We start from the raw sequence: 19160 nt of genomic DNA, 5'->3' as shown, positions 1-19160 counted from the left end.
TTATTTCTCTTGCATTAAAAAATAAACCTATTTATTTCATTTTTATATTGTTTCGCTAATAATTTAGCAATTATCCCTTCACTATTCTTCTAGTAACTATATATCTTCTAGGACACTTATACATTCAAAATGGACAATCATAATTTGTCATTTTGGTTTTCTCAGTTTCTTGTATATCAAAATTAATGGCCTTCCTCAAGAGCTACAAAGAAAAAGTATTTGGTACTATCCACAATCCAAAATACTATTAACTATGAAGAAAATACAGAGGAAGTAATCAAGTGTTTGATGGAAGTTTACCAATTTGTATTAAATGATGTAAATTAAATCAAACTGTAATTTTATAATTAAGTATTTGACTAAAATAAATTAATATGTTAAATTAATACAGTGATGATTAATATACAATATTGCATAAAATGCAAGTTATAACCTAAGGATAAAGTGTAGAAGACATTGACATCCCTAAATTTTAAAAAAAGACACAGACCTCCCTTAATGTTTGGAAAGGACGAGGCATGTGGAATGTATGAAACCTCAAAAGAGACATGCGATTTTCAAAACTTTAGATAAGGTTTCTCTCTCTTTTCCAAATCTATGAGGAAGTCAATGCTAATAGTCCTTGTCCTTCCTATAAAACAATCCTTGGTACCATAAGAAGAGGGTGGTTGTGGGTTGAGATTATCCTTAAACTTCATAATATATCCTAACCTCTTCGCAAACAACTTCTATTGTGATGAAAAAAAAGAGACCTTCTATCTAAATAAAGCCTCATAAAGAAGTTAATGCACCTTTAATAGCTGCAGTTGAGTACAGCTTTCTCCAAATCCATCCTCCCAATCTAAAATATTGTATTCGTGGAATGTGGAACCATACTTATTGTAAACTATCAAATCTTTGTATATTATGATCATTTTGCAAACAGAGCATAAACTTAAATACATTCTTGATTTGTTCAGAGAGTTAAACCTCCATGGAATATGAAAGTGGGTTACCCCTATATTAAACTTTCTTTAGACTCAGATTAAGAAAATGGGCGTTTCCCCCAGGAATTACAAGAAGGCAATGAAAATACCATGATTTTCAACGAAGCCTTCCATTTGTGCTTCAACTAACAGAAGAAATTGAATTTTCTTTCTGGTTTAAACTCATGGCAAATAATCATGAAAAGGGAAAGTGTAGTTCCAACACAGCAAAATAACCATGTTTACACTTCTCAATTACTCATTTTACCATGAAGATCTCTCCAAATAAAATTTGTTCGGTGAATAATGAATACATGTCATAAACAATTGATACAATTTACTGGCAGACATGAGAGGCAAGAGTAGAAAGAGAGAGTGGTCCAAAACTTGCCATTGAATTCTTCCTCATCTCCATCCAGGAATGTTACGATCACATTCCTGCAACTCTTAGCATTAGCATTACTGAGGCATTTCCAGGTCTGGTCTTTGGTCTAGCACTTCTCTTGTTGAACCATCTGGAAACGCATCTGGATAGGTTGCTATAACTTTTGCTTTCATGCTCCTGTTAAAATAAAAAAAGGAGTAGGGATATCATCAACATAACAAAGAATTAAAAGAGGTGCCCATTGGTAGAAATCACACTTCGAGCTCGATTTCATACAAAAAATTTTGCCCACAAAAAACTCAAATGACATCAGTTCCTCATCAATTCATATGACATGTAGCCAGTGCAATTTTTATGCAGAAAAACATTAGTAATTTAGTTTAGCAAGTTTCTGGTTAGTAAAAATAACAAGTCTTAAATTTTAATTGGTCTAAATTTTAGGTGTTTTCAGTTTTGGTAGGGTTTAGGAAGATAATGCAAAGTCTATTTCCCAAAGTAGAAGCAACCTTTGAGCAAGTGCAGGACACTCAGTTTTTCTCAGCAAACTTTTAGTTAACTTTCTGTATCGTGGCTTTTCAAGTAAATCATTTTATTGTTTCAACTGTATTGTTTCTTCTTTATTCATTAACAAATTGTTTTATCAAAAATATATATACAATATTTTTGTTTCAACCCAGTACAGCCCATTAAAGTATGTTTTCTTCTCAAGGCTCTATTCAAATGCACCCAAAGCAATAGATAAGAGGCCTATTTTCTGGAGGTTAGACATCATGAGCTCAGGTGGCAGACCCTAAATACTCATTGTCTTGCTTAAATCCATGTCATGAATGTCTCAGGCACATCCCCAAAGTTTCCAACCCTGTCCAATATCTGTCAGAAAATAAAATTATTAATTTTTACATTTTTCAACACATGTTGGATACATGCCCTGTATAGTTGTCAAATGCACCTGGCCTCAGTGAAGTTGAGACAAGACAACCAGGCAGGAGCGCAGCTCTTTCAAGTGCATCTCAATTCATTTTGTACCTGTCTGATTTATTTTTCCTTTAAACTGAGCGCTCTGATTGTTTTCATGATTAAAAATAAATAAATCTGACCAACATTGGATCATTTCTCTAATTATCGTTCCTAGTGTTTGAGCATCTCACAGGCTCTCACAGCAGCAAACAGCAAATCCATGGCCTTCTCACAATCAAAGCAGATCGATCAGCAAAAGCTGCTGACAACAATATTTGATGAAGACCGAGTGCAAGTACCTCCTCTTCGACTTCAAGACTAACAACTTTATCTACTACCTTCAGGGGCACTATTGGAACTTAGGGATGAGGAGGACCCAGGGGTAATGCAGAAGAGAGTGAAGATGAGGAAGAAGATGTCAGAGGCTACAAGCCTACAAGTGTGATTAAGAGGAGGGAGGTAACTTGATGATGAAGACTATCAACTTTTAGAATTTGGGAATTTCTATTTACCCTTGCAGTATCACACCCTTTTTTATGGTCTTTTGGTATTGAACAATGATTGGCAGTTTGCACTCTCTTTATGCTCCTGTGTGCTCATATTCAACTATGCGTCATGGTGGAAATTTTCTATGCATTTATGTTCAACTATTAAATATTTTGGTAGTTTTGAATTCAAACATTAATGCCAATCTGTTTATTAGTCAAGAATTCATAAATACAAATTTTACACAGTTTAAATGTGAACAGGATTGGCCATCCATCCTTTTTGCTCTTTCCTAGTGGCCAGCTTAACCATTTTGTTTGCCATTCCCCACAACTTCAGCAGGGGTCTCCATGATCTTCTCAGAAGCATCTCTATCCATTGCCAAAGAGTACTTCTGTAGGTTGCTCCTTTGCATCATAATCAATCGTCTCCACCAGGGAAGCACACTCTTCATAGCATATGTCTTTACACATGAAGATTTTGAAGATGTGCCCTTGGATGAGGCCAGAGTAGAGAAAGCCTCCTTGGGCTACAGTCAGGGTTGGCTTGGAACCCTGGAGTTCAAAGTAAGCTGGTCCACAGGCAGCTCTTTCACCTTGGTCAGGGTTGTGGTTGTGGTTGCGGATTAAGGTTGTTGGACAGGGATCACTGAGGCTACCAAAGATAGCACCTATGCGGGTCTAACAAGAAAGGCTGGTTGCTCGCTCTTAGTGCTGGCTCTACCACTTCATTCGGATGTTGAAGGGGCTGTTTTGGAACTATTGCAGTACCAACCATATTAACTGAGGAATATCTAGCTTGGCCTTCTCACTTGTAGGTTTCTTTCCTTCATCTTAGGAAAATATGAGAAAAGAAAATCAATAAAATATACACTGGCCATCAATTCTACATGTCCTAAAGAATACCTACAGGATAGCCCACCATCAAAACCATGTCCTCCAGTCATCTCCGAAAACTTATAGCCTTGTACACACTCAAGGCTGACCAAGAATCCAAAGCAAGGTCCTTGTTCAGGATGTGAGGTAAGCAAAACGAAGCCTCAAGGGAAACGGGGTATTTGGTGGGGTTGAAGGGCATGTTAAAGTAGCTTGGAAAAAAATAATCAGGGCGAAATATCTTCTTGCACTTGGCATCATGCTGTTTCCAGAAGTACTTGGCGTCATCATCATTCTCATCTTATAACTGTGATCATACTTATATGCAACTTCACAAATTCTCGTAGCATCAAATCATACTTGGAGTAGCCTTTCTTTTCCTACAGGATGATGCAGGATGCAAATCAGTACTGGAAGTAGGACACTCTTGGCTGTGGTTATTTTCACCATCGCTGGTTTCTTTGCCAGTTGAGTACATTCCAAGGGTTTGCCTTTCTTGGAAATTGGAGGCTTGGTTAAAGTTTTATAGGAGCAGTGAGCTTCTTGGGGGGTTTCTTAGTGGAGGCCTTCCAAATTTCTTAAGGAATGTTAGTTCGCTTACATCGTGAAGGGTTTGCCCAAAATATTTTTCAACTTATTCTTCTGCCTAGCATCATAAAGCTTGTTTGAGCTCAGCCTGATGTAGTAAGGGGATAAATGGAAGTGAAATGCATCACATTGGCCATGTCAAAACTCTACATTATCAAAGCTCTTGATGACAGCTTGTCCTACAAAACTGGGTCATAGATGGTTCATACGGTACAGGGCGGAAATGATAAGATCAAACTGCTTCAAAAAGAAGTGGAATTGTATGGATGCTGCTCAAATTTATTCTTGTTTTAGCCTCAATTACTGTTTGAAAGTGGAGGTACCTAGAAACATGAATTTTAGCCCAAACTTCTTTGTTATCTTGGACAAGCCATTCAGGGTAAGTGAATAGGTGAACAGGGTGCCACAAGGCTAGCATTCTAAAATGAGAAATGTGCCTCACATCAGATTTCCCATGGTGTCTTGAATTTCACTCTGCACATAAATAGAAGGGTATCATAATTGGGTGATGCACGGATGATGGCAGGGGTTCTGGGATTCTTGTTCAGCTCTGGGAAGTAAGCAAATAGATGAAGTTGAAACATCCATAAGGCTCCATCAGCACTTCCAAGGGTCTTCCAAATATCCTGCAGTCTAAGAGCTACGGTTGTCCAACAGGCTACAGCTAGACAATCAGTCAGATTCTCACACCCTTTTACCACATATACTTTTATGGAGGTTCAGGTGGATATGAATTTGCATAACTAGTACAGCAAGCTACATGCTATGTCATATTAATGTTACCATATTTACCTTCGTGGGCAAGTGGAAAGCCTGAGCCTGAAGAACAGCTACGCTATACTTTAGGGCATATTGAGCTGAGGGCTCTTGAGCAAGGCACCAACCTTTATCCCACAAGGGTGAACACCGAACATTGCAGCTAGGTCAAGTAGAAGTCACAGGCCAAATCTTAACATAGAAGTATTTGCACTTAGAACTGATAAGATGCTAGTAGCACCAATCAACCAACAATGAGCCCCCATCTGAGTAAGCAACCTGGACAAGATCATAGAAATCCTGTTTGGAATAAACCTTTTGGACCTTGTCCATCCATGACATGTATTCCTTGGGGTTGGGAATGTTCAACCACGAAGTATGGGCAGTTTCACCTCCCAGAAGGTCATAATCATATCAAAAAGAGACTACTCTAGCAAAGTAAGATGTTTCTTCTTTTACAGGATGAACTTTCCATACCTAAGAGGCAAGAATAATGGTAAAGATAAGATCCAATATAATGCTGTCTTGATGCACAATTAGGCATAGATGACATTTACAATCCTTGTTACAACTCATGAATTTATTCAGAAATTCCTCAGCTATATACTCCTTAACCTGCACCTTTCCCTTGCCATTCCCTCTATTTGTGAATTAGTAGTTTGGTCAGCCATAATTTCTTTAGCATCAATATCTTCAGATACTTCCTCATCAACCAAGTGGGTCTCTTAGGTTGCCATCAATTGAAGTACAAACAGTCACTATGAGGACAAATATCAAAATGATAAAGGATTTGATGAAGAACAGTGATAAGGAAAAAATATTTGAAGAGAGAATGGATGATGAAAATGCTCCATACCAAATAAAAGAAATAGAGAAACTAGAACTATTTCCAGACCAATTTCCATTTGTCAGCCACACGAGCAGCCATTAAGAGCCATGCGCTCACTGATGACAAGGAATGGAACCAAGAAAAAGAGGCAACCTTACCTCAGCTTTTGAAATATGTAGTCTAGGTCTGATTTCATCGACTTTAAGAGACGGGTATTTCTTGAGAAATCATTGGAAACCTCTGCAAAACAATGCTCTGAGTACTCGTTAAAGTGTGATAAGACAGCATTACCATCCTGCAACCTTCCCAATCTGCAATTTTTTAAGGCCCAAAAAAAACAGCAAAGTACAACAGAAAATAAATTAATATCTTTTGCTCTTATAACAAAGTACTAAATTAATCAAATTGAATAAGTTAATTGAGACAAGCAACTCATAATGAAATGCAATGCTCCCAATAAAAAAGAACTGAATAATTGTACAGCCTCATTTCACTTTGAATTGCAATTCTTTGCAAACTGTAAAGTTTCCTACCTTCCAACAATGCTTACATTCCTATCCTTTCTCGTTAACTTTTTGATATCTTTCCGAGAGCATGAACTGTTTCTTATACCATTTATTTATTTATTTATTTATTTCTTAATAACAACTAAAACAAAACTATGCAAAATCTTCAACGTGAATTTTTGAACTGTCCACATATCAAACAGGCAAGAATTCAACATTTCCAAATCCTACCCTGGGAATACAGGCTGAAACAAAACAAGCTCAACTTCAAGTAGGTTCCACCTATTTAGAGAATAGTAGCCTATCTGTATAGATAAAAAAAGGAACGGCAAAGCAATACAAAATCCATCACATTCAAACCTTGATTCGATCAATAGAGAGATTCAACTATGAAGGTCAAATTCAAAAAATTATGAGAGAGAGAGAATACATGAGATGCTGCAACTGCTTGAGAGATTCAAGATCCTCGGCGTTGATTAAGGTTTTGAACTGACGAGAAACCTCAATGGATGCTGCCTTGATGGATTCTATCTCCGATGGCTCCATGAAGAGAGAGAGAGAGAGAGAGAGAGAGAGAGAGAGAGAGAGAGAGACGTGGCGAGGGGACTGGAATTATGGAGCTCCATCTTGAATTCGTCTTGAATTCGGGTGCGTTGGATTCAATTGAAATTGCCCCCAACCGAAATGTGTTGGAGCCCCGACTTCTCCGACAATTTTTTTTTTCTTTTTTCTTTCCTTTTTTTTTTTAACAAAGGAACTCCCACCAACGAGCCCGTCAGACCCCTTGGTGCGGCACCAAACTTATGGATCAGCGTCCTCCACCCCAGGTCTCGCTGATTAAGATAAAATCCGAATGTAGACACGACTTCTATGCATCAGCTGGACATTCGATCAACCCAACTCCCGGAACACATCTTCATTATCATGCACGATCCATATTGGCTCATAAAGAACTCTCACCATCCACGGTTTCCGCTGGCTCATAGAGCGAACTCTCACCATCCACGATCCCCGTTGGCTCATAGAGTAAACTCTCACCATCCATAGGTATCGCTGGTTTTGTAAGTGTATCTACCTGAAATTGAACTCCCGATACTTTTTCTTACTTGTTGATGTCTTTCTGCTGTGCCATGTCATGGGAGTTTTTTTTTGTTTTTGTTCTAATGACCAACTTAATGCATAAAAGTCTTTCGGAACCATTTAGACAACACCAAATTAAGTGGTGAAAATATGATTGTCTTCCTATTAACGCATCTCTAATAATTTATTAGACAAATCAGAAGTAGAAATTCTTTTGTTATGCAAGCCTTTTAATTTTAAGGACCGAGCCCCTTAAATAATTTATTTTAATTTTTAAATTATAGAATAATGAATGGACTATCCATTACATAGGCAAACAAGAACAAAAACCAAGCAGACTAAATAGTGCATTATCATGAGTTTGATTCCAAGTGCTACAATTTCAAAATGCCCATCAATCACATCATTTCAATTGTTTTATCATTTTCTTATCATTGCCTTCAATATTTAGGTGACACTAAATTGAGGGAGTTTTTTCATGTTTAATCTTTAATTTTAAATAATATATTAATTAAATCTCACTAGACCAAGTAGTAAGATTACGTAAGTGTTATTTTGAAAAATATTTTTCTAAATAGAATATTATTTAATATATTATTTAAAAATAACAATAAACGAGAAAAAACTCAAATTGAGGGAGTACATTATTAATCCTATCACTCTTTTCAATAAATTTAAAATTGACAATTATGACAGAGGTCCTCAAAATAGACCTCCTATTATTTATCATTATTATATTTAGTTTTTGACATTTAGGTTAGGAAGTGATAAAGCTTTAAATTTATGCACAAATGATAGACTTGATAGTAGAGTAATCTATGGACTTCTTATTTTGAAATATTTAAGTTGCAAATTTCATAAATGGTCTTCAAGAAATCGATGTTAAAAATGTGAAGTAGATAAGTCAGAAGTTTGGATAAAGGTCTTTCGCATAAAGTTATTATCTTCTTGGGTTGTAAGGTAAAACAAAGCTTCTTCCACTGATCAAGTTAATTAATTATGTATGAATATGTGAAAATGATTCTTCTAAAATAGATTAACACAATTTCATCATATTGGGTCTTCATTAGTGGAAGAAGCTTTTGGTAAATGGATTCAACAAGAACTCTCTCTCATCCAAGATATCTTTTATTTTATTTTTTTATGATTACGTCAGGTTCCTCTCATCCCCATCACCACCAGCGGACACTCCCCTTCGGAGCACACAATCTGGGGGGACCAACGAGAGAGACTAATCCTACGCCTGCACGCATGATGCCCTCCACACATGCAGGAGTAAATCGCGGATGTGCACTCGGACTGGCAAAGTTTGAACCCTCAACCTCTCCGTCAAGTGGCCTACGAGAATCCGTCCTTATCACCTGAGCTTATGCCTAGGGACTAAGATATCTTATTACTATTGTGAACTAATGCATAATGCAACCAAGATTGTCTCATCAATCATCTTTATGGCCTAAAAAATTAATATGAGTGGTCTATGCTAATTTTTACACATACGCGTTCAATAAGTAGTGTCTGAAAAGTAATATAATAAGTACTTATTTTTACAAGTACATTTTGAAAACTACTTAAGAATAGTTTGATTTTAATTAACTAAAAATTAAAGATTAATTATTATATTCAATTGTTCATTTTAGTGACTAAAAATTAATTATTAATTAATTAAAAATTAAAATTTTTAATTGACATAATATCATTAATGCGTCAATTAGAAAATAACTGAAATTTTAGTTAAAAAGATAAATTAGAAAAAATTAATTAAAAATATTAATTCTATTTGATAGTGTTATTACAACATGGTTTAAAATGTCAATGAACATAATTGTTTTTTTAATAATTTTTTTAATTAGACAATATTAAAATTTTCAATTAAATGTTAATTAACATAAGCATTCATTAATTTTTTAATTATATAATACTAAAAATAGTAATTACAAATATTAATTAGAAAGTATTAATTTAAGATATAAACATAGTTTACTAATTACTTATCATTTTGTTTTTACATTATAATATATTAATGACATGTAGGATATAATAATATTATTTACATGAATACATATTCAAACAATATTTATAAAAGTGGTATCAAGCACTAGTTACTTTATGAGTACTTATGATCAAAACTTATTTTTACACACAACCAAATAGTACTTATGATTTTCAGTACTTCTTTAGATAAGTATCTTTTCTTTTCTTTTTTTAAAAGTACTTCTTGATAAATAGTTCCAAATGACCCCAATTTGTGTATATATACTCACTCATGTGTATATGTGTGCGCGCATATATTTATGTATGTGCAGTTCTTATCTTAGGACGGTTATGTGGAGAAGGTATTAGAGAGATTTAACATGATTGATACAAAACCAGTAAGTACACCTTTAGCGAATCACTTTAAATTGTCTACCAATCAATGACTAATGACGGATGATGATATCCAGGACATGTCAAAGGTTCCCTATGCTAGTGTCGTAAGGTGTTTAATGTATGTCATGGTATGTACAAGATCGGACCCGACATATGTAGTCAGTGTGGTGAGTAAGTTTCTTTCAAATCTAGGTAGACAATATTAGGATGCCATCAAATGGATTTTCAGATACTTACGGGGTACTTTTACTATGCCATCATGTTTAGCAAGCAACAGAGTAATCCGTTAGTTGTGGGGTATGTTGATGCAGATTATGCAGGATATTTGGATGACAAAAGGTCTACATCAGGGTATGTATTCACTCTTGCGGGAGTACCTATTTGTTGGAGGTCCATAGTGTCTCTGGTGGCATTATTAACAACTGAGTAGGAGCATATAGCAGTCACCGAAGCTACTAAGGAAGAGTTGTGGCTTACTGGTTTAGTCAAGGAGTTAGGCATACAACAAGGTGGAGTTGAGCTGCGTTGTGACAGTTAGAGTGTCATCTACTTGGCAAAAAATCAAGTGTATCATGCTAGAACCAAACACATGCATAGATGTAAGGTTCCATAGGATCCGAGAGTTGATATCTTCAGGTGAGAACGTAGCGAATATCTTGTTGAAACCATCTACCATAGATAAGTTCAAGCATTTTTTGGACTTGCTTCATGTCTCCAGTTGTTAGAAAGGGGACGGTCCCAACCTAATGTCCCAAGGTCAAGGTGGAGCAGCGGGTTTATGCTTTCAATTTCTCCTAAGGGGAATATGTTCGCCAAGGTGGATTTTGTTGTTGTAATGCCCCGAACCCATAATCTCTGGTCCGGTGCGTTATACCTGATATTCCTAACATACACAGGGAAAAACATAATCATAATCTCCATAAACATAGTTCTATAATACCAACATTCCATAATACCGTAATACCAGAGTTTGCTATATCCTATCTAGAAATCCATAAAATTTATCCATCACCTACATTTTTCATAGATACATAAATCTCCAACACATTTCAGTATGTTCACAACCATTTCGTTCTCAACAGACTTAAAACATAAAGTCATAAAACATAAATATTTACATTCCCTAAAGTATATAAAAAATATACCCTTTTTCTTTTATAGTCCTCAAAAATGCTAAAATACCCTCGAGCTCCTAAGCCCAACCTTGAGGATGTCCTGAAAAGAAACATTCACATTCGGGTGAGACACATCCCAGTAAGGGAAGAAGTATACATATTAAAATAGTGTGTGGCTAACATGAGGTATATAGATATCATTTTAAATACATTTGCAAATCATTATCATAACATTAAAACCATTTTTTGAACCTAAACAATCACATGCAGAGATTTACCCATGAGATTACTCAAGGATATGGGTGATTACCCGCCCATACAAGTAGCATCCCTCTGCTCTGATACTTAGGTAACCCTAAGGTCACAACTAAAGTATACCAGAGCACTCACCTTACTCAGTGAGCCCTCAAGTGTTAACTTAATCTCATACTCATGCATTCAACAATAGTTTACTGGCAAAGGTCCTAAGGATAGGGAAATCTACCCGCTCATACAAGTAGGTTCCCTCTGCCCTAGTACATTATGCAGTTACTGCCACATCTGAAGCGACTAGTATACTCGCCTTATTCAGCAAGCCCTCAGGCAAAGAGTTCGCATCACCTAATCATAACATGTTCTACGTACATACATACTTCTAATATCATAATATATCATTCTTTCTATCATTATTCAATCATACACATCTGTTCATATTCATAGCTTAACATTGCATTGCATTTTACTTTAAGTGACTCTTTCCCATTTGTATCATTCACATTTCACATTTCATTACATTTCATTGCATTGTCATTCCATTGTCATTTCATTGTATAACATTTTCATTTCATTCCTTTGTACTACAGGTGATCTTTAGCCATCATTTGTTAGTGCACATAGAAATGTGCTATAATCTGCTAACATGACTATCTTTCAACTGTCTTACATTTACATGGTTGCATTTAACATACACCAACAACATTGTCCATATCAAATTTTATTTTCAATACTTTACTTAGTTAGCATGCATCTCATACATTTAACATATATTTGCACAAAATCTCATGCCACACAGTTTAATAATAAAATTCATATACATTCCTTACAAAATAAGTCAACCCATAATTAACATTTATATGCTGAAAATACATTTAATTTCTTACTTAATTCCTCATAAAATTCCTTTCACTTTCATCCGTTTATTTTCACATCTACATAGCTATATAAACAATCCTAGGCTTAGAAAATATGAATTTCATGGCCGGCATTTTAAACCCACATAAAAACATATATACATAAATAACAAATAATCCTTTTTAATTCATGAAAAACCTGATTTAATACATAAATTTCCCCCTTACCTGACTTTCAAACTACGCTGGCAGGATCCCCGAACGAATACCCGCAATGTTCATTTGGACCCTGAATCCAAAAATCCAAACTTAATTAAAATAAATTCCAATTAACTCAAATCTTAATAAAAACACCTATTTACTATTTCTTAGGCTCCAAATAACAATATTCTTTAAAAAAATCCCAAAATAACTAACTTACCCTGATTTTGAGATGTTTCCCAAACCTCACAACCCAACGATCAGCTCCTACAGCCTTAAAGAGAATGATCCTACAAAACCCCGTGGCAGTTTTGGATCGTCAAATCGGGTCAAATCTGGCCCGAAATCGAAGAGAGAAGGCTGGGAGATCGTTTTCTAGAGAGAGAAGGAGAATTTTCCCAAGTTTCACACTGAAAAATGAAAGAATTTCAATTTATAGGCAGGGCTTCGTCGATGAGACGCGTGGTTCGTCAACGAGGCGCTATAGAGACTTCATCAACGAAAAAATACCTTCGTCGACAAAATTCAGAGTTCCAAAATATACTATCTTGGGATTCCTTCGTCGATGAGAAACTGGAGTTCGTTGACGAGCTTAGAAGGACACTTGTCAACGAAGATAAGACATTCGTAGACGAGGCCTACTTTTCTTTTTTTTTTAAAAAAAAAATTCTTCCTTTTCTCCTTTTACCCATTAATCCATTTCATTATTATATTTTCTATTTACTTTAATTTTTGGGTCGTTACAGTTGTGATATGTGGCTCACATACTAAGTGGAAGGCATGCACAAAGAGAAAACATTATGGAAATCAAGATACATCAAGGGAAACCATCGATGGAAGCTCTCTAACCATTAATGGTTTGAGACAGTGTCTTAGAGTTTTTGCTCTCTGCCTGAAACTTTCGACCGTATGGCATAAAACGTTGATGGTTTGGCTCGAAAACCTAGCGCAAATTTTCAAATTTTGAATAAGGGACATCAAGTTGGTTGAGGTTTGGAGGGAAAGCCTTCGAGAACTCTATTTATATGTCATTTGTGATGTATTTGTAATGATTAGTTCATGACTTTGACACAAGATAGTAAGAAATACTGCTGATTGTTCTCATGGAAATAGGCATTGCCGAACCACGCAATCCTTTGTGTCTTTTGTTATTGCTTTTATAAAATATGTGTGGTTGTATTGTTCTGTATTTTCACTGTTGTGTGCTGTGATATATGCTTGTGTTATTCCGCTATGCATTCGATTTTATACAACAAGTAGGATGTAAACCATGTCAATTTACAAATTGAAAAACTACCTTTAAGTTGAGATTATCAATCCTATAAATACGAAGATGGAAAACCCAACACAGTTTGTGAAAAGAATTACTTTGGATTATGGAGAAAGTAGGATACCATGCTTGTTTATGAAAAGGAAAAAACTACACTGAAGTTGGGAATATCAGCTCTATGACTTTGAAGATAGACAAACCAACATGGTTTAAGAAGAGAACTAATTTGTATTAGGAAATACCAACCCTTATATCTAAAGTATTATGTAAATTATGTCGGTTTATAAAAGGAAAAAACTACCTTGAAGATAAGAATATCAGCACTATAACTTTGAAGATATACAAACCAATACAATTTGTTGAGAAAATTACTTTGGATTAGGGAATGTTTGACACTTATATCTAAAGTAGGATGCAAACTATGTTGATTTATAGAAGGGAAAACTATCTTTAAGTTGGGAAAATCAACCCTATAACTTCAAAGATAACAAACTTATATGATCGATTATGAAGAAAACTACTTTGAATTAGGGAGTATCGAGCTTATATATAAAGTAAGATGTAAACCATGTCATTTTATAGATGAGAAATTTACCTTGAAATTGGGAATATCAGCCTTATAATTTTGAAGATAGCGATTGGAAATGTGAAGTTAGCTATATTAGTTAATTGGTTATGAAGTTAGCTTGTTAATTAAGAAGTTATTTCATTTTTATTCCTTGTATATAAAAGCCCAGTTTACAATTGTTTTGTATGACTGATTTTCTATCAAGAATGCAGAGTATATGTAACACCCCAACCTGAGTCTACCAGGGAGCACTGCATCTCTCCTCCTCCACCTGAACCAGACAATAGTGGTGGGCTTTATCAGACTAATGACTGGCCCTACAGACCAACACGTATCATTTTAAGTTTGTTTTGTCTTCACTCACACACTTCCTAAGAAAACATCCCAGGAGGTCACCCATCCCAAGATTACTCAAAGCCAAGCATCCTTAATCATGGAGTTCTTATGGGAAGGCTCCTAAAAAGAAAGGTGCACTTTGTTGATATGGGTAATAACATCTAATCCTTTTAAGTCTTTCTTCCATGGGGTATCACATTCTCCCCCACTTACAAAACGCAACGTCCTCATTGCGAATCCACATTTCCAAACCCAGGCGATGTGAATCTCATCACACTTTTGGTTGGGTAATTGCTCTGATACCATTTTGTAATGCAGCAACTTGGGTCTGTCAGGGAGCACTGCGTCTCTCCTCCTCCACCTAAACCAGACAACAGGGAGTGGGCTTTATCGGACTAATGACTAGCCTCGCAAATCAACACGTATCCTTTTCAGTGAGTTTTGTACTCACTCACACACTTCCTAAGAAAACTTCCCAAGAGATCACCCATCCCAAGATTACTCCAAGCCAAGCATGCTTAATCGTGGAGTTCTTATGGGAAGTCTCTTGAAATGAAAGGTGCACCTTATTGATATGGGTGGTAACATCTAATCCTTTTAAGTCTTTCTTCCATGGGGTATCACAGTACATTTCTCTTTTCTTGTAGCTTCTTTCTCTTCCTTCTACATGATTGATCTCAATTTTTTTTCCCACAAGATATCAGAGCTTTCTGAGATCAATTGCTGCACTTCCTCAATTTTGGAGTGATGAATTCTGGTGATTGAAGCTAACCTCCTCAATTGAAGATCTCAAAAGTTTCTTGAAGCTCGAAGGAAGGTAACTTGATTTTCATTAATGGCGTCCTCTTCCTCGGCCTCCTCTGTCAATCTTGCAGATGATACTTCAAGTCCTTATCATCGTAATAATGTTGATAATCTTGGCATTTAGCTGGTTATGCAACTTTTAAATGGGGAGAATTATTGTGCTTGGAGTCGATCAATGCAAATTGCTCTACGATCGAAGAATAAAATTGGTTTCATTGATGGAATCTTACCTTGCCATCTAATGTTTCAAATCCAGTACATAAAGCTTGGTTACGGTGTAATGATATGGTCTTCTCATGGTTACTTAATTCTGTATCAAAAGAGATAGCAGCAAGTTGTATCTACATTGATATTGCAAGAGAACTTTGGTGTGATTTGCAGCAAAGTTACTTGCAAACTAATGCACCATAAATTTTTTAGATTCAAAAGGAATTTGGAAATATGGTGCAAGATGATCTCTCTGTAAGTGCATACTTCACTCATTTGAAGACTCTTTGGGCTGAATTGACAAATTACATGCCCTTGCCTCCTTGTGGTTGTTCAAGAAATTGCAATTGTGAAGTCTTGAAAGCTGTTCTTGAATATCGACAATGAGAATATGTGATGCGTTTCATGATGGGACTTAATGACACTTATGCAAGTGTTCGATCTTAGATTTTGCTGCTAGAACCACTTCCTAATATGAACAAAGTTTTTTCTTTAATCCTGCAAGAAGAAAGACAGCGTGATATTCAACCTAATGGCAAACTTGCCATTCTTGATTTAGCTACCCCAGTTTCTACTACTCAACACCAGAATTTTCAGAAGAACAATTCAAGATATAAGGCCCCTTTGAAACTCAAACTTGTGTGTAGCCACTATGGCATGATGGGACATACCAAGGAGAAATACTATAAAATTCATGGATATCCTCTTGGTTACAAATCTACAAAGTCTATAATTTATTCTATTAATGGTAATTTTTCTGATACTATTTCCCAAGGAGCACAACTTTCTGAAGGATCCTCATTGCCTTTTACTCAAAAGTAGTGTCAACAACTCCTCTTTATGCTTAATTCACACAATTCTTTAGCTAAGCCTACTATGGTTCATTAACTAGGTACTCAAGAAAATTCTCAAACACAACTTAACCTATAATAACCCGAATAATTATTGGAATTAAATAATAAAGAAAAGAGAGGGGAAAATAATTTTAAAGGGGGACGCAGTAGGGCCTCATTGACGAACACAGAGCATTCGTCGATGAAAAGTCTTCTTGGGCTTGTCAATGGGGACGTGTGTCTCATTGATGATAATTTACTAAGAGGCCTGTTCTAGGGTATGAAACTCGTCAGCGAAGAGACGGTGTTCGTCGACGAGATCCCTTCATTGCCTTGTCGACGAGGCGATGTGTCTCGTTGACTAGTCCACGTGGACCAGCTTTCCATAGTAAGCTAAAAATTATTTTTCCTGTGGGAATTTCAGATCCAATTCACTCTCGCTCTCTCCCTCTCTTTGAAAAATGCATCCTCTGACTTCTCTTTAGGTCTTCGGCTCTATCTCTCCTCGATTTGACGATTAGAAGCTACCACAGTGATCCTAGGAAGATTCTTTACAACATAACTGAAGCGAAATGTCGATTTGAGAAGTTTGGGAACCATCCCAAAACCAAGGTAAGTGGATTATTTGAGTATTTTCAGAATTACCCAATTCATTTGAGGTCAGATTTTGTATTATATACGAATATACTAGAGTTTTGTGAAGTAAAATTAGGATATTATATTTTCAGGAATAGGGTGTTTTGGGACCCCGCGGTTATGGGGTGAGGACCCCCAGAAAATGGTTCCAGGAGCACACGTAAATTGTAGTTCAGTAAATTACAAGTATGTAGGTTCCGAGAAATATAGTGAGTTATTGGAAATACGGATTATTTTAGGATTTTGGGAATAGTACGCTGTGAGCGTGAGGATAAGTTGGAGGCGAGCCTCCCAGCCAGTTAGGTAAGGGAAATATGCTATGCTAGTAAATTCAGAAATATTATTAGTAAATTATAGTATTTGCTTATTAAGGTACAGGGTATAAATTATACAATTTTATAGATTTCAGAACATGAGTTTTATTAATTGTGTGGCCTGAGTAGATATTTTATTAGTACAAAATTTATATAGTTTTTCAGAATATCATGATTTACAGTACATAAATAGAAACATATATTTTATAGACAGATATTGACAAGACATAAATTTTACAAATATCATACAGATAGGTATTTTGCAGTATTTACAGAATGTCATGCTTTCCAAAACCATAATACTTAAACATTACAGATTATTCAGTTAGATATTACATATATTACAGTCAGATATTATAGTTATTTTAGTGAGATATTATAGAATTTTCAGATCAGATTTATTGTGTAATGGTTATTTTGGAAACATAAAGAAAATAGTAGGATATCTATAGAAATAGTATATACAGTATCAGACTCTGATGAATCAAGTTATGATCAGTTTGCAAAGCACGGTACCGTAACTAGTATAGGTCAGAGTGCAACCACACATCTTAGATAGTATGTGGATGGTTTCCATCAATCGTGCCTAGAGTGTTTGCAGACTCCCCAAAAGACCAAGTTGAGGTGGCCGGTTTGACGAGGTAGTTACCAGTTTCAACCTAGGAGAGGTTGCAATTTGGCCGAACTGAGGATTGGTAAAGTACAGTTGACTTACCTGGTAGGCTAACCAAGATTAAGTCCCGCCTACAGGTCGCACAACCTTGTCATGAGGGGTTAAGTCATGACGTACAGTTTTCTAGGATAAAAATCTCAGTTATGTATATGTATACAGATTTACAGAATTTTAGCGGTATAGTATGATACTAGAAGTATGAAAAAGTAAAAAACTCAGATATTACAGTTATACTTTAAACGATGATAAATGTGAATTATACCGTATATTGATTTACCAGCTTACACAGTTTCAGATATTTTCATTATAATATTTATACAACTCAGTCACCACACACTAGTAATAGAATATTTCCACTTACTGAGCATTGTCTCATCCCAGTGATTTAACATTTTTCAGGTGATCCAGTTAGGTGAGCAGATCAGACTCATAGATAGAGAGATCTTTCGTACTGCCCTATTATAGGGTAAGTGTATTCAGGGGATTGTATTTTTGAGCAGATGATACTTGGGTGATGTGTAATATGTATATATGGTTTAGAAACACTGAATTCTGGTATTGTAAAGATGGATACATGACTTTATGTTTTCTGCTGCATAGGTGTGTCGATTCATATACAGGGATACCTCAGCACCATAAGGGCCCTGAGATGTTATAGTAAGTATTATAGGGGTATCAGAGTAAATTATATTTTAAATAGAAAAAAAATATGGTGAAATTTTTAGATTGTTACATAAAAAATCAGGTATATTTCCTTCTCCTCAACATAGTATTTTCACACCTATTAATTTTTAAAATTTCTCTTCATTCATCAACAAGGCTGAACACAATTCTTCTAATGCACCTTGGATTATTGATACTGGTGCAACTGACCATATGGTCAGTTCTGTTTCTTGCTTACATTCATCTTCACCTATTCAATCTACTTTTGTGAACCTTCCAAATGGTCACAAAGTCAGTGTGCATGGATTATTGACTAATGTTTTACGTGTTCCATCTTTTTCGTTCAATCTTTTATCAGTTAGTAAGCTTGTTCATTCTACTAACTGTGCTGCTGTTTTCTTGAATAAATCATGCTTCATTCAGGACTTGTGTGCATGGAGGATGATTGGTCTGAGTGAACAACGAGATGGACTTTATTACTTGTTGCCATCTAAGCCATCAGCATCTATTGTAGCTGATGTTTTTGTTCCAAATGTATTTTCTGTAGCCGATGTTTCTATAGCTGATACAATTGTTTCCAATCCTCAATCTTTAGACACATGGCATTATCGTTTAGGTCATCCATCGCATGCTAGAC

General features: G+C 35.7%; 1 protein-coding gene across 1 annotated transcript; it reads right to left on the bottom strand.

The window, feature by feature from the left end:
* Nucleotides 1-1179: 1179 nt before the first annotated feature.
* Nucleotides 1180-7046, bottom strand: LOC131159386 (kxDL motif-containing protein LO9-177). The gene is made up of 3 exons (XM_058114263.1): nucleotides 6778-7046; nucleotides 6000-6152; nucleotides 1180-1527 (listed from the first exon to the last, which is right to left on the bottom strand). Exons 1-3 carry the CDS (start codon nucleotides 6891-6893, stop codon nucleotides 1425-1427), a joined length of 372 nt encoding a protein of 123 aa, XP_057970246.1. The 5' UTR covers nucleotides 6894-7046; the 3' UTR covers nucleotides 1180-1424.
* Nucleotides 7047-19160: the final 12114 nt, after the last annotated feature.

The sequence above is a fragment of the Malania oleifera genome, chromosome 7 (genome assembly GCF_029873635.1).
Source record: "Malania oleifera isolate guangnan ecotype guangnan chromosome 7, ASM2987363v1, whole genome shotgun sequence".
Lineage (NCBI taxonomy): Eukaryota > Viridiplantae > Streptophyta > Magnoliopsida > Santalales > Ximeniaceae > Malania > Malania oleifera.
The sequence above is the reverse complement of the archived record's forward strand: the minus strand, read 5'-3'. Positions and strand labels throughout refer to the sequence as shown.

Bases quoted from the DNA above. Each gene is read 5' to 3' on its own strand.
- LOC131159386 (XM_058114263.1), bottom strand. From the start codon at position 6,893: ATGGAGCCATCGGAGATAGAATCCATCAAGGCAGCATCCATTGAGGTT. The intron at 6,153-6,777 runs GTATTCTCTCTC...AAAAAATTGCAG, and splicing joins AAGCAGTTGCAGCATCTCAT to ATTGGGAAGGTTGCAGGATG. The intron at 1,528-5,999 runs GTAAGGTTGCCT...TTATTTTAACAG, and splicing joins TACATATTTCAAAAGCTGAG to GAGCATGAAAGCAAAAGTTA.